Raw genomic sequence first — 13,040 nt, forward strand, 5'->3', positions numbered from 1 at the left:
ACCTTTTCCTACCTGAGCACACAATTCTGGAACGCGCTGCTGCGCAAAAACAACCTATGAACTGACTAACTTCCGCAAACTACTGAAGACCCATCTCTTTAACAAAGCATACCACAAAGATCAACAAATGTGAACTCCTATACATATATCTAGAACTATCTTACAATATTTGCTTGTTAAACTACTATCATGTTCTATCAATATCATGTTACCCAAGATCCTCCTGTAATACTAAATGTATATTTTCTTATGTATTTCCACCATTCATGATATACTGTAAGCCACATTGAGCCTGCAAAGAGGTGGGAAAATGTGGAATACAAATGCAACAAATAAATAAATAAATAAATAAATAAATAAATTTATCTTATAATGTGAAAGGCCTGAACTCTCCACAAAGCATCAGAAGCTGTTTAAAGAACCAACACATTTTCATCCACAGGTGGTGTTTCTCCAGGAGACCCATTTGAGAAGAGACCATGAAAAATTCTTGAGTCACCCTCACTATCCTAATGTATTCTGTGCATCTGCAATAGACGGCTCTAAGAAAAGGGGTGTGGCCATATTGTTACATTCCTCTTTACAATTTCAGGTGGTAAAGGTGAGGAGAGATAGAGAGGGGCGATTTTTACTTCTGAGTGTGATAATGGCAGAGGAAGCTGTAACATTAGCTTCGATCTATGCTCCCAATGAAGGGCAGAAAGCGTTTCTGACTACACTGGGGGGTCATTTTAATTCCTGTCCTCAGGGGAAATTTATAGTGGGGGGGGGGGGGAGGGGACTTCAATGCTATGTATAATCCTGTGCTGGATAGGTCGGGTTTGCCTTCGGGGGGTGATGTTTTGCTTTCCCAAGCACTGAGTAGGTTTATTAGAGACTTAGGGATCTCGGATGTGTGGCGAGCTTCTCACCCAGGGGCTAGGGATTATTCGTTTTATTCTCATTCTCATGCAACGTATTCCCGTATTGATTATATTTTCGTGGATGTAACACTGACTTACGCTGGATGGTCTTCTGAAATTGGTGTAGCCACCTTGTCGGATCACGCTCTGGTCTGGGTCAGTCTTCCATCGTTAGGGGGAGAGGAGAGAGAGAGGAAGTGGTCGCTGAATACTAGTCTCTTAAAGGAGAGGAAATTTTAGCTGGCTACAGAAAGCTTTTTCAAGAGAACTTGGAGATCAATGTGGGTTCAGGACCCTCCCTGGGGATTGTTTGGGATGCTCTCAAGGCGGTTTCTAGGGGATTCTTCCTTCAGAAAGCTAGTTTTAGGGCTAGACAGCAAAAAGCAGAGGTTGCCAAATGTTTAAACCAATTGAATTTGTTGTCAGTAAAACATAAATCCTCTCATTCTGTGACCACATTGAGGGAAATACAGGCGTTACGCTTGAAATTGGACCAGGTATACTCGGATCAGTTAAAGTTCTTTCAAGACCAGCAGAGGCACTCTCACTTTGTGTTTAGTAACAAACCGAGTAGGATGTTGGTGCTTAAGTTGAATAAACATTAACTCATAGGATGTGGAAAAATCTTTTCAAACAATCTGTTTACACAATACACTTTTTCCCACTGAAATGAAAATGATACGATGAATGGTATTGCCTATATCTTAAACAATCCACCATCAGAAGAAGGAGGAAAAAGAGCCTCACAGAGCTCCTAGAGCAGGATAACGTCTATCAGAGCTTAAACGGATGCAAAGCTATCCTCTGGTTCATCATAGGCTCAGAAAAAACCTCCAAAAAACTTGTTAGTTTTGCACCTCAAACCAGCAAAATTTATTGAAACAACACTTATCTTTCACGCTGGAGATTAGATCTCGTCCCCTTCTGCCACACCAAGCCAACGATGGCCAGCATTTAAAAAAAAACTGCTTCAGGGTCTTGGTGGCGCAAGTTTGGGACAATCTATCTCAAAGTTGCAGTGCTCACGAATAAGGCGCTTAAGTTGAGACAGTCAAGAGCTGACAAAACTATTTTGAAAGTGAGGGACGGGTTGGGGGGGGGGGTGGTGACCAATTCAAAACAGATAAGGGAGAAATTTCAATCATTTTATCGAACACTGTACACGTCGGAAACTGTGACTAATAACAATAGGGCACAAGAATTTCTGTCGGCCTGTTCTTTCCCCACAATTTCACCTGGTCAGAGGGAGGCACTAGATGACAGGGTCTCTGTGGAAGAGGTTGCCAAGGTGATCAAGGCCCTTCCAGCCAGAAAGTCGCCTGGTCTGGATGGATTACCAAATGAATTTTACAAGGCACCCATTTTGACGGAAATCATAAATGAGATTCTTGAGGGAGATTAATTTCCTTCATCTATGATGGAAGCCTGGATAGCTGTCATACCCAAATCTGGTAAGGACATGACTGAGTGTGCCTCATATCGTCCCATCTCCATATTAAATTCTGATATAAAAATCTTAGCAAAGGTGCTGGCTAATCGTTTGGCAAAAGTTATGCCTGACTTAATCCATCCAGACCAAACGGGCTTTATTCCTGATAGACAGGCAATGGATAATATTCGTAGAATGATTAATTTGCTACATATCGCCCAGAAAATTAATCTTCCTGTTTGTTTATTGGTGTTTAATGCCGAAAAGGCCTTTGATAGAGTACATTGGCCTTTTATGTTCCAAGTGTTGGACCGATTTGGAATTGGCTCAGGATTCATAAGGTGGATTCGGGCGCTGTATGCATCGCCTAGTGCCTGTGTTAGGGCCAATGGTGGTAATTCCTCAATGTTCTCCTTGTCTCGTGGGATTAGACAGGGATGCCCTCTTTCGCCTTTGCTCTTTGCATTGGTTATGGAACCTCTTGCCATGTACATCAGGTCTGACCCTAATATATCAGGAATTCAGGTGGGCCCTAGAGACTATAAGTTGGCGCTCTTGCGGATGATGTGCTTCTCTCCTTGACAAAACCATTAATACCACTTCCCAATCTGATGAAAGGATTGTCGTTATTTTCAGCGGTTTCAGGTTTTAAATTAAATGTGAGTAAATCAGAGGCCCTAGCGGTTGAAATTCCCTGTCCGGTGTTGGAATCGCTCCAGCAATCTTTTTCATTTAGGTGGGTAACGGGAGGAATAACTTCCCTAGGGGTTACAATCACCCCTCAATTTTCAGATTTGTTCTTGGCCAATTATCCACAGCTTTTGAAGGCGGTTTATAGAGACCTAGAGAGGTGGGATACCATGAAATTGTCTTGGTTGGGTAGAATAGCGGTTTTAAAGATGAACGTTCTGCCACGCTTGATGTACTTGTTTCAAATTCTTCCTATTCGGGTTTCAAGGGGCTTTTTGTCAGGTGTGCAGGATAAATTGATCCATTTTGTTTGGGCTAATAAGCACCCACGTTTGCCTAGGTCTCTATTATACAAGGATAGGAAGAGAGGGAGTTTGGGTGTACCAAATGTTTTGTGGTACTACAAGGCGGCTCAGGCGTGAGAGGCTTTCGAGGGGTTTCAGGATCAGCCTCATAAATTATGGCTGAAGTTGGAACAGGCTAGGGTTGGTTCTTGTCCATTTAGTGCCTTGATGTGGATCCCCAGTAAACATCGGTTGTTACGTAAAGATCTGTCCTTCGATTCTTTCCACATTCACTTATTGGGATGGGTTGTTTCTTCGACCTGATGCGGTGTTATTTAAGCTCTCGCCAATAGCGTATAACCCACTATTTCACCCGGGTGTTTCTTCAGAGATCTTTCGCAGATGGTGGTCCTTAGGTCTGGTTTCTTGGGGTCAGTTCTTTGAAGAGGGCAGTGTGCTTTCTTTTGACTCTTTGAAAAATGAGACGTTTGCTTATTGCCAGTTGAGACACTTTCTTACCTCAAGGGAGATCCAGGTCACTATAATGCGGGAAGAATCATTTATTGAGGACCTTTGTGTGGATTCCAAGACTACCAGGGGTCTTATTACATGTCTTTACTCCTTTTTAAGGGGACAAATAGGTCCTAGTTATGCCCATAGGGAGAAGTGGCAACAGGAGCTGGGGGTGACAACTGGTGAGGGTGACTGGTCCTTTTTTGAGAATAACTGGTCAAAAATTTCTATTTCAGTCTCTTATCAAGAAAATGTAGTTAAGGTGCTTTATCGGTGGTATTTGACTCTGGAGTTTCACCACTGTGTTGGCGTGGCTGTGGACAGCGTGGGACGATGGGTCACATTTGATTGTCTCTGTTGTTATGTCCTTTAGATTGTAAGCTCTTTTGAGCAGGGACTGTCTCTCTTCATGTTTGACTGTACAGCGCTGCGTAAGTCTGGTAGCGCTTTAGAAATGTTGAGTAGTAGTAGTAGTAGTATTTGGTGGACCTGTAATAAAATCAGGGCCTACTGGGAAGCAATACAACATAGATTGCAACGGTGGATCCTAAGGCTGGTCAAGTGGTCCCCAGAGTATTTTCTATTTAAAAAAAAAAAAAGCCAGGACTAACAAAATCGCAAGCGTTGTTAACCAGACAAGTAATGGTGGCGGTGAGAGTTGCAGTGGCAGCTTGTTGGAAACCACCTACAGTCCTATCATTGACAAGATGGTTCAACAAATTATGGTATATATGTGAAATGGAGAGGCTTCGGGCAGTGAGAGGCCATACGGAGGCGAAGTGGGGGGCAATCTGGGAGCCCTTTCTGAAGCACTGTGAATGTTAAGGGGGGGGGGGAGAGGGTGGAGGTTGGGGGAGGGTAGGGACTTGGATAAACTAGAGTGGGTCAGGGGGGCTAGGATACTTTATCGTAAAATCTTAAAAACTTGGGAGTCATAGTTTGAACATTTGTTAGACTTGGATTCTCTGTAGGGATTATATTATTATTGATTCGATAAGGCATTACGGTCATGTTGTAATAATTTTGGGTTTTCATTATTGCTGAAATGTACCATGTTCTTCTTTAGATTTTGTTTTCACTGTATAGGAATCCTTGAAGTTTCAATAAAGACTCTTTTCAAATTAAAAAAAAGAAGGAAGGCCCAGGGCTAGTTTAGTCAGTGAAGGGGAGCACTGCTTAATCCAAGCTATGCAGTAGCCTGGGGGGGTGGGGGGGGGGGGTGGCTGGTTGAAGGAAAAACCTCATAGCTATTCTAAAGGGGCTCGAAGAAAGAAGTACTTAATAACCTAATACCACAGAAAGGTGTTTACCTTGGGATATAAACGCTGGCCTAGATTTGGGCTAGTTATAGGCCTGGACTGGAGGCAAGGGAAAGGACAGCAAGTGAGGCTTAACTTCCATTTAAACTGTGTGTTAAGATGAATATTGTGCTGCTTTCAGCTGCTTGGCTCACCTTTCTAGGAATTCTGGTGCTAATCTGTCTCAAAACGAATTACAGATTAGCACCAGAATCTCTAGAAGGATGAGCCAGGCAGCTGAAAGCAGCACAAAATTTTGTTAGTTGATTCATTTTTAAGCAGTTGGAGTTTCGTAATGCAGCCTTATAGCTTAGAGCTATGTTGGAACAGGAAAGGCAGAAAACGTGTGACTTATAACAAGACTTAGGAGCCAAGTTATTCTAAGACTGCAGGAAGCAACCAGAGACTGATTGTTTATAACCTTATGAAGGAGAATATTTACTGTGATGTTTATTTGAGATTTATTAAAGAACCTCCCAATACAATACAAAAGAATTCACAGCCATAAACACACCAAACCTGAACCTTCAAATCTCTGAAACGCTAAAAATCCTTGGAATCACTATCGACCGCCACCTAACGCCTGAAACTCACGCTAACAACACAACAAAAAAGATGTTCTACAGCATGTGGAAACTGAAAAGGATAAGACCATACTTCCCAAGATCCGTCTTTCGCAGCCTAGTGCAATCCCTCGTGCTCAGCCACTTGGATTACTGCAACTCACTATACGCGGGTTGCAAAGAACAAATACTGAGGAAACTTCAGACAGCCCAGAATACAGCAGCCAGACTCATCTTTGGAAAGCCAAAATATGAAAGTGCACAACCATTACGAGAGAAACTGCACTGGCTCCCACTCAAAGAACACGTCACTTTTAAAATATGCACATTAGTCCACAAAATCATTCACGGCAAAGCCCCAGCCTACATGTACGAGTTGATAGACTTACCAACTAGAAACGCCAAAAGATCATCCCGAACCTTCCTTAACCTCCACTTCCCCAATTGCAAGGGCGTGAAATACAAAGCGCTACACGCGTCAACCTTTTCTCACATGAGCACGCAGTTTTGGAATACACTGCCGCGCAACTTAAGAACAATCAACGAGCAAGATTCCTTCCGCAGGTTATTGAAGACCCATCTTTTCGAAAAAATTTACGGAAAGAAACAAAACACATAAAGGCCACACTTAATGTTCACTAGTGCATCATACATTCACCCCTGAATTCTCATTCCCGTAATATCACATCTCTCATACCTTTACTCACAGAAAGATATATACCATATGTCCTCATGCCTTTTTATCGCCCTCCTAGCTCCCAGTGCTTCCTCCCAAAGTTTCAATGTTTATGTTCCACTGTTACATTCCCTAACGATACCTCAACTGTTTCGCATAACTCTGCACAATGTAATCCATAACCAATCTGTAACAAAATGTATTTCTAACATTTAACTCTTATTGTAAGCCACACTGAACCCGCAAAAATGTGGGAAATGTGGGATACAAATGCAATAAATAAATAAAACCTACATCTTACTGAGTTGACCTTGCCATTTGCTTCATAAGAACAGGTTCAAACGTAGTGGAGGCTTCCTGTAATTGGGGGGGGGGGGGGGGGGGGGGACCCTGTCCCTGCAGCCAGAGAGGGCAGGACAGGACAATATTCATTAGGGATATCCTGAAAAACTGACCCACTAGCAGCCCTCAAGAACTGGAAGGATTGGGAGTGAAGGCCAAGGGCAAACACAGATCAAACAAAAGTTACTACAAAATCACTTCAATTAAGTTATAAAGCATTACCTTCATGAGCCCAGATATGACGTTGGAGGTCTGATCCATTCTTCATAAAATAGAATTCACAATAAGGGCATTTCACTGCTCTCTTTCCTATGAGCCCTTTAAGCTGAACCCTCCTGCCAAGAACCTCAGAGATAGTGCTCATTGAGACCTCTAAAAAGTGATGGAAAATAAAAAGATAAGTTTGTCTCACAAAAGAGCATATAAACAGACTATGCGGTTGAATCATTAAAAACATTAACCACATAAAAACCAGGCTGACCTCCATGAACAATGCACCCACAACATACTTTCTCTAGGAGCAGACAGGATAAATACAGAATAAAATAAACATTGTGAATGTGGCTGTCATCTTTCTCATACACAAAGTAAAGGTTAGGTATATCCTCCTGTAGATCACTGGCAAGATGATGTACACAGGCAAAGTCTTCTCTGTACACATCACATAATACTGCAAGCAAACATTTTCCTATGCACATTACCACATAATGCCATAATCACATAGACATCAATGAAAAGCTGGGAGACTGAAAATATTCTATTTGCATCCATGCTGTCAATCAGAACCATGCTTTCATGGTGTGCAAATGATACATTTTAATATCATTAGATCACTTAAGCTCAAACATTCAGGAAGCTTAGGGATGGCAGAACAGAGGAGGGGTTGTTCTTTTGTATAAAATTATTTCCAAGCTAAAGAAATATAGAACATTTGGTGGGAAGAAGCTCACCTGTCCCTGCTTTCCTCTAGACAATACGTATTCAGGTCTTTACATTTCTTCTTATACATCTTTTGGCACATACTCCTTTACCATTTTTGTCATCCTACTGTGAACCATTTCAAGTCTTTTGATATTCTTAGATACAGCCTCCAAAATAGAACACAATATTCCAAACAGGGCTTCACAAATGACTTGTACAGGGGCATTAACACCTCCTTTCTTCTGCTGGTTATGCTTCTCTCTACGCAACCTACTATCCTTCTAGCTTTGGCCACTGCCTTGCCACATTGTTTTGCCACCTTGAGATCCTCAGACACTATCACCCCTAGGTCCCTCCCTTAGTTCATATACATTGGCGTCTCACCCTCTATCACATACAGCTCCTAAGGCATTCTGTAACCCAAGTGCATCACTCTGCACTTTCTTTGCATTAAATTTTAACTGCCAAACATCTGATTGTGCTTCTAATTTTTGTAGATCACTTCTCATGTTTATTCCCTCTGATATATCCACCCTTGCAAATCTTTATGTTATCTGAAAAAAAGGCAAACTTTTCCTTCTAACCCTTTGGCAATGTCGCTCACAAATGTTGAAGTAGTACTGTGTGCTGACTCAAAAACAGGCGATTGCACTTTCATCTACAACAGCATGGTCCACAGATCTTTAACATCAGTTGAGAAGCTAGACAGGGAACAGCCAAAAAGTGGGAAATATTAACCTGTTGGGTGTGGACTGGCATATCCCATCTGCAGAATTAGTCAGAAGGAATCCTGGACTCCCTTCAAGGGTCTCTCCTCAAAAAAATAGAAATGGAACTCTTAACAGAAGCAGCAGCATAGGACCTGATCCTTACATATTTATTTATTTTATTTAGATTTTGCTCACACCTTTTTCAGTAGTAGCTCAAGGTGAGTTATATTCAGGTACTCTGGATATTTCTCAGTCCTAGGAGGGCTCACAATCTAAGTTTGTACCTGAGGCAATGCATTTCTAATGGTCAGATAGGCCCCTACTTGAGCCCCAGTGATCACACGTACAGTTTGATATAGCAGCTAAAGTTATCTAGGATTTGGACACTTTAGTGATGATATTTCAAAAACATTGACTTTAGCAACATGGGAAAGTACCTGAAAGTACTGGCATAGTGAGAGGATGTAAGTGAATTGGAGAGATTACAGGATAAATTAAAAAGAAACTATTAAAAAGCACCAGATTTTTATATTAATAAAGTAAATAAAATTAGAAAGGTAGAGAGACTATTTAAAGAAAAAGAGGTGACTGAGAAAATAACAGCAAAAAGTGATCAAAGCAAAGCTGGGTTCGCAAAACAACACAGGGAAGCAGGGCTGGTACAAGGCTGAAAGGAATCTGAATTGGGAAAGACATATAGGCAAACTGTCTTGAAGCCTAGAATTTACAGAAAGAACAACCATCAGGGAAGACATGAGAACAAGAAATCTGTACACTGGGAGTAAAGTTTTGAGCTCCTGAGATGAAGGCCACAAGACCATGTTCTTCTTAGTAGACAAAGGGGCACCCCATGCTCCAGAAACTAGGAATAACTAACCTGTTTTTCAGGGTAATTATCACTGAAATGGATCTACACCTGTAGAACTCTGGCGACAGCCAAATTCCTATGCTGACTTGGCCCTAAATAGCAAGACATCTGAATTTAATACCCTTTGACTGACAGGTAACTGGAGCCAAGATTAGCAGAAGAGGACCTTAAGCTGTCGGTAAGGAATACAGGATATCGAATCTGAGAAATATCTGGTAGTAACCTTCGAAGGAATAATCCTGTGCATCTATACAGGACCTACCTGAGAAAAGGTCTTCTATTCCACAAGAGGATCCAAAAAACAGGTAGACTTACAGCACTCTGAGCCCAAAACCTTGTGACTTACAGCAGCATCTAATACTGTCCCTGAAGACTACACTATTAGTAAAAGGAAGTCCTCCTGAGTAGTGTGCAACCACCCAGTGAGAAGAATCCACATATTTTTATGAAGGAGCACAGCCAGAACACACCCGACTTACCTGCAATGTCACCTCTTTTTTTTTTCTCTCTCAGGAATACTAGAAACAAATGGGGTGGGAGAGAGGATTGTGATCACTTCAGATCCCCTGAGTAAGTCGAAATCCAACAGAGTGAGAAGAAGTCAGAATAGGGGCTGTGCTGTCAAGTAGCTCCCGGTGTCAAAGATGAAATATCTGGTACTGGACACAATGGAGTGGGAACTCAGTCTCCAACAAGACTGTTCCCAAGGGAGGGGGGAGAATAATTCCCAAAGGACTGTTGCTCACAGCATCCCCAAATTCAGTCTATGGCCCATCAGGAGTCTGGACCTATAGCCTTCCTGTAAACAACCTTCTTGGCCTACTTACAGTTGCTACACCAAGCCACATGTCTACACCATCTGCTATAGCTAGGGAAACACTGAGAAGCTCAAGATAGTACCAACCTCCTATAAATAGCTCTGAGCTGTTTTTTTTTTTTGGCTCCATCTACTGACAAGGGAGATATAACCCACCTGACTGGACTAGTCTGGCCTGGACAATAAGGGGGGCGAAGGGAATGGGACTTGATATATCGCCTTTCTGTGGTTTTTGCAACTACATTCAAAGCGGTTTACATAGTATATACAGGTACTTATTTGTACCTGGGGCAATGGAAGGTTAAGTGACTTGTCCAGAGTCACAAGGAGCTGCAGTGGGGATCGAACCCAGTTCCCCAGGATCTAAGTCTGCTGAACTAACCACTAGGCTACTCCTCCAAAAAGGAAGATAAAACTTCTGATAGAGGTCATGCTATGATATATTCCTACACTTAATAAGTAATCTGTTCTAAAAAAATTCATAGCAATTATTTTTATGACCATATGCTGTAGACAACTGAAATATGAAACATGTTAAGAGAGCACTGACTGCATTGTGTCAGCACTCCAAAAATAGCTAAAAAATGCTTGCAGAACTCATATAATCACAAGAATATTTATTAACTATTGGCTAAATAGCCCACAGTATTAAGTGCAGAGGGGTTATGCTATTGCTCAGGAGATAGTTATGTTTGTCTCATGCCTATTATTGGTCTTATTAGGTTACATGGTAGTTCTTTTGGTTGCTTATCTGGAGGTGACAAACACTCAGATGGACAAGTAAAAATGGAGTGTATCATTTTTTTTTTAATCCCACCGCTCTATAGATTTTTTAAATCTTTATTTTTGCACTCAAATGAATACAAAATACAATAGTCAAAAAAACAAAAAAAAATGCTCATAAATTTAAGAGAGAATGGTGTTTTATATCATAATGTATTTGGGACGATACATTTACAGTTATTCTTACCAGGGTGATTTGTCTTGATGTGTGATTTTATAAGTCTATCTTCTGAAAATGATATCTCACATACAGGACATGAATAACTTCTTTTGTCCTATTTAAAAAATAAAAATGCAGTAATAACAGCATGAGATCACTGAACTGATTAAAGTCATTACATATAGAAAAAATGATCTCCATGACTCCCTGACAAAGCTGTAACTAAAACACTCAAATGAGAATTTGTTAGATGCTACATTGCTTCTAATGAGAAATATAAGGAAACAGATTACAATCCGCTGCCATCAAATACAATAGCATACTATTCTGCTATTTAATAAAGAAAAGAATAATGTACAATCCTCTCTAAATTTGTACAGATTATAAGATCTATGCAGAAATTTGAGCACATTGTTTATCATTCTATCACATCAGATGCTTTCCCTGCGTCCAGAGAAAGCACTGCCATAAAACTAGTCATTTCTTCTATTTCTAGAGTTATTTGATGGACTACTCATACATTATTGATTATGTAGCGACACGAAACCTGTCTGATCACTATGAATAACCTTTTATCCATTAGCCAGTGGCATACCAAGGGGGGGGGGCGGTGGGGGCGGTCCGCCCCGGGTGCACGCCGCTGGGGGGTGCCACGGTGCGCGCTTGTCAGCTAACTTCACTAACTTCGCTGCAGCTCCCTCTGCCCCGGAACAGGTTACTTCCTGTTCCGGCCAGGGCAGAGGGAGCTGCAGCGAAGTTAGCGAAGTCAGCTGACAGGTGCGCGCCGCGGCACCCGCCCCCCAGCGGCGTGCACCCGGGGGGGGGTCATTTCGCGGGGGGGGGGGGGGGGGGGGCGCTGCACCCTGGGGGGGGGGGGGGGGGCGCATCGGCGATCTGCCCCAGATGTCATGCCGGCTAGGATCGCCACTGCCATTAGCTTTGATAAATAATGTGCTACGTTTCTGATTTTTGGTGGGGATAGTCTCATATAAAGAGAGTTTCTCTTTAAAAACCTGGGCTAAAATGGAAAACTTCACTGGTATAAATGTACCTGTGTGGATACTAGTGGAAGGGGAGTTTTCAGCCCCTGCTATTAAATTACTTGGACAAACAGGATAACCAACATGGGTACTGAACAGGTGAATAAGGATTAAGAATTAAAAGCAGCTTTAAAAAAGGTGGGCATTTAGCCTGGATTTGAATAGGGCCAGAGATGAAGCAAAAGATACCAACCTAGGAAGTCTTTTCCAGGCATGCAGCAAGATAGACAGCATGGAGTTAGGAGTTGGTAGTAGAAGAGAAGGGAATGAATAAGAGTGACTTACCTCAGGAGAGATATTGAGGAGCTGCAGAAGGAATGCACTTATAAGTTCTTAAGAGGAGTTTGAACTGTATATGGAAATGGGTAGGGAGCTAATGAAGTGACTTGAGTAGAGGGATTATGTAAGTGTAGCCACACTGGTGAAACTTAAGATGTGCAGCAGAATTTTAAATACTGATGGGGACAGAAATGATTTAGTGGAAGACCTAGGAGCAGCAAGTTGCAGTAATCTAAGAAGGTGGTAACGAGAATGTAAGGGTTTTGGTAGTGTAATCAGAACAGAAGAGACATATTTTGGTGGTTATTATTATTATTATTTATTGCATTTGTACCCCACATTATCCCACCTATTTGCAGGCTCAATGTGGCTTACAGAGTGTTGTTATGACATCGTCATGACAGGATCTAGATACAATCAATATTAAGCAGAAGATGGAAGAGGGATAAGAGAAGGAAGGGTTATGTAGGGTGGTGTAGGGTATGTTTTAATTCTTAGGTGGGTTGGGTGGTGATAGTGTCATTAAGGGTTCATTTTGTAGGCTTTGTTGAAGAAATATGTCTTCAAGGATTTGCAAAAGTTGGTTAGATTGTCCATGGTTTTCAGGGCTGTGGGCAGTGCGTTCCATAACTGTGTACTATTGTACGAGAAGGTAGTGGCGTATGCCTGCTTATATTTAATTCCTTTACAGCTGGGGAAGTTCAAATTATACAGAAACAGAACAGGTTTTGGTGGATATGTTCAGAGAAAGAGAGATGAGCTGAT

At 41.8% G+C, this 13,040-nt stretch overlaps 1 protein-coding gene across 4 annotated transcripts in view; it reads right to left on the bottom strand.

Annotated features, from left to right (window-relative positions):
- Positions 1 to 13,040, bottom strand: part of ZFAT (zinc finger and AT-hook domain containing) — a 283,052-nt gene that overhangs the window by 130,059 nt on the left and 139,953 nt on the right. For all 4 annotated transcript variants that reach the window (XM_030219458.1, XM_030219474.1, XM_030219449.1 and 1 more), the window contains exons 8-9: positions 10,984 to 11,071; positions 6,920 to 7,069 (exon numbers count right to left, since the gene is read on the bottom strand). In XM_030219458.1, the coding sequence (XP_030075318.1) occupies positions 6,920 to 7,069; positions 10,984 to 11,071 (238 nt within the window). The remainder of the gene's footprint in view (positions 1 to 6,919; positions 7,070 to 10,983; positions 11,072 to 13,040) is intronic.

Source organism: Microcaecilia unicolor, chromosome 1, assembly GCF_901765095.1.
Source record: "Microcaecilia unicolor chromosome 1, aMicUni1.1, whole genome shotgun sequence".
In the NCBI taxonomy this organism is placed as follows: domain Eukaryota; kingdom Metazoa; phylum Chordata; class Amphibia; order Gymnophiona; family Siphonopidae; genus Microcaecilia; species Microcaecilia unicolor.